Source organism: Myotis brandtii, unplaced genomic scaffold (assembly GCF_000412655.1).
Source record: "Myotis brandtii unplaced genomic scaffold, ASM41265v1 scaffold143, whole genome shotgun sequence".
Lineage (NCBI taxonomy): Eukaryota > Metazoa > Chordata > Mammalia > Chiroptera > Vespertilionidae > Myotis > Myotis brandtii.
In genome coordinates this window covers 4,349,171-4,350,358 of record NW_005355115.1, presented here as the reverse complement: position 1 = coordinate 4,350,358, position 1,188 = coordinate 4,349,171, and the positions used below count along the sequence as shown (strand labels likewise).

Below are 1,188 nucleotides of genomic sequence, written 5' to 3'. Positions count from 1 at the left end.
CCTCCCGGCTCAGGCCCCTCTGCCCCCAGCACACACCTCCCGGCTCAGGCCCCTCTGCCCCCAGCACACGCCTCCCGGCTCAGGCCCCTCTGCCCCCAGCACACGCCTCCCGGCTCAGGCCCCTCTGCCCCCGGCTCAGGCCCCTCTGCCCCCAGCACACACCTCCTGGGACGTCTTTTTGCTCGTGAAGGTCCAGGGGGCCTCGTGAGGAGGTGAGAAGCCCAACGGCCTGATTCAGGGTGTCTGCAGGGAGCCCCGAGAGGGCCCGCAGGTTCTCCACGGAGACCGCCTAGGGAAGGCGGGGGACTTTCAGGGCTTCCTCACGGGGTGGAGCAAAGAGGGTGGAGGGAAGGAGGGCAGGAGTCAACGTTTAGGGAAAAAGAAGAGAGAGGAGGTGGGAGAGAGCAGGGAGGAGCAGACAGCTGGGCCACCTTCAGGTTGTTGAGGTACAGCAGCAGCCACATCTGCACGGTGGACACATGCAGGGTCTGGTCCCCAAACAGCACCTCGGCCCGGCCCAGCCACGTCCACTGCAGCCGCCTCTGCGCGCCCTGCTCCAGGACAGGGTATCTCTGACCTGGTGAGGGCACACCGCTGATTAAGCTTTGGCCCCGCTAATTGCAGAGCGTGTGGCCCAGCATGTGTGGACACAGGTTCCTGGCCTGAGCCTTCCGGAGCTCAGCCTTCTCTGCTTCCCCCAGGGGAGCCTCAGGCACCGGGAGCCCACCGCGTGCCTAGCCCTGTCCCAGGCAGGCTCTGGTCAGCGCCTTCGAGGAGTTCCCCATATTTTAGGGAGACAAAACCACAAAGTGAGGAAGCGCAGGGGCTCTCATCACCTGGGATCCCCCTGAGAGAGAAGACATGTCTCCCTGGTTAGTCTGGGACCCCCTGAAGGTAGGTCTGATTCTCATCCCCCTCTGGTGTCACTGCCCAGCCCAGTGGGAGCTGGGGTACAGTGACTGACCTACCACGGAGGGAGAGAGAGAGCCCTTTCTGGGGGCCTCAGTGCCTCCTGCCTCCATCCTCCTCACCACCCACAAAGAGAGTCTGGGGTCTATGTTAAGAAGGCAATAGTTTAGCGATCTAGTGCCTAATAGCCCCACCCCCTGCCCCAAACCTAAGCTCCTGCCCTTTCGTCTCAAGTCTACCCCATCAAGCCTCCCAACCCCAGGGCCCGCCCCAACCCCC

At 63.6% G+C, this 1,188-nt stretch overlaps 1 protein-coding gene across 2 annotated transcripts in view; it reads right to left on the bottom strand.

Annotated features, from left to right (window-relative positions):
* Positions 1-1,188, bottom strand: part of CUL7 (cullin 7) — a 14,351-nt gene that overhangs the window by 1,108 nt on the left and 12,055 nt on the right. The window contains exons 23-24 of one of the 2 annotated variants that reach the window (XM_014535402.1): positions 432-577; positions 136-289 (exon numbers count right to left, since the gene is read on the bottom strand). In XM_014535402.1, coding sequence (XP_014390888.1) covers positions 136-289; positions 432-577 — 300 coding nt within the window. The remainder of the gene's footprint in view (positions 1-135; positions 290-431; positions 578-1,188) is intronic. The other variant, XM_014535401.1, reaches the window with a different exon arrangement.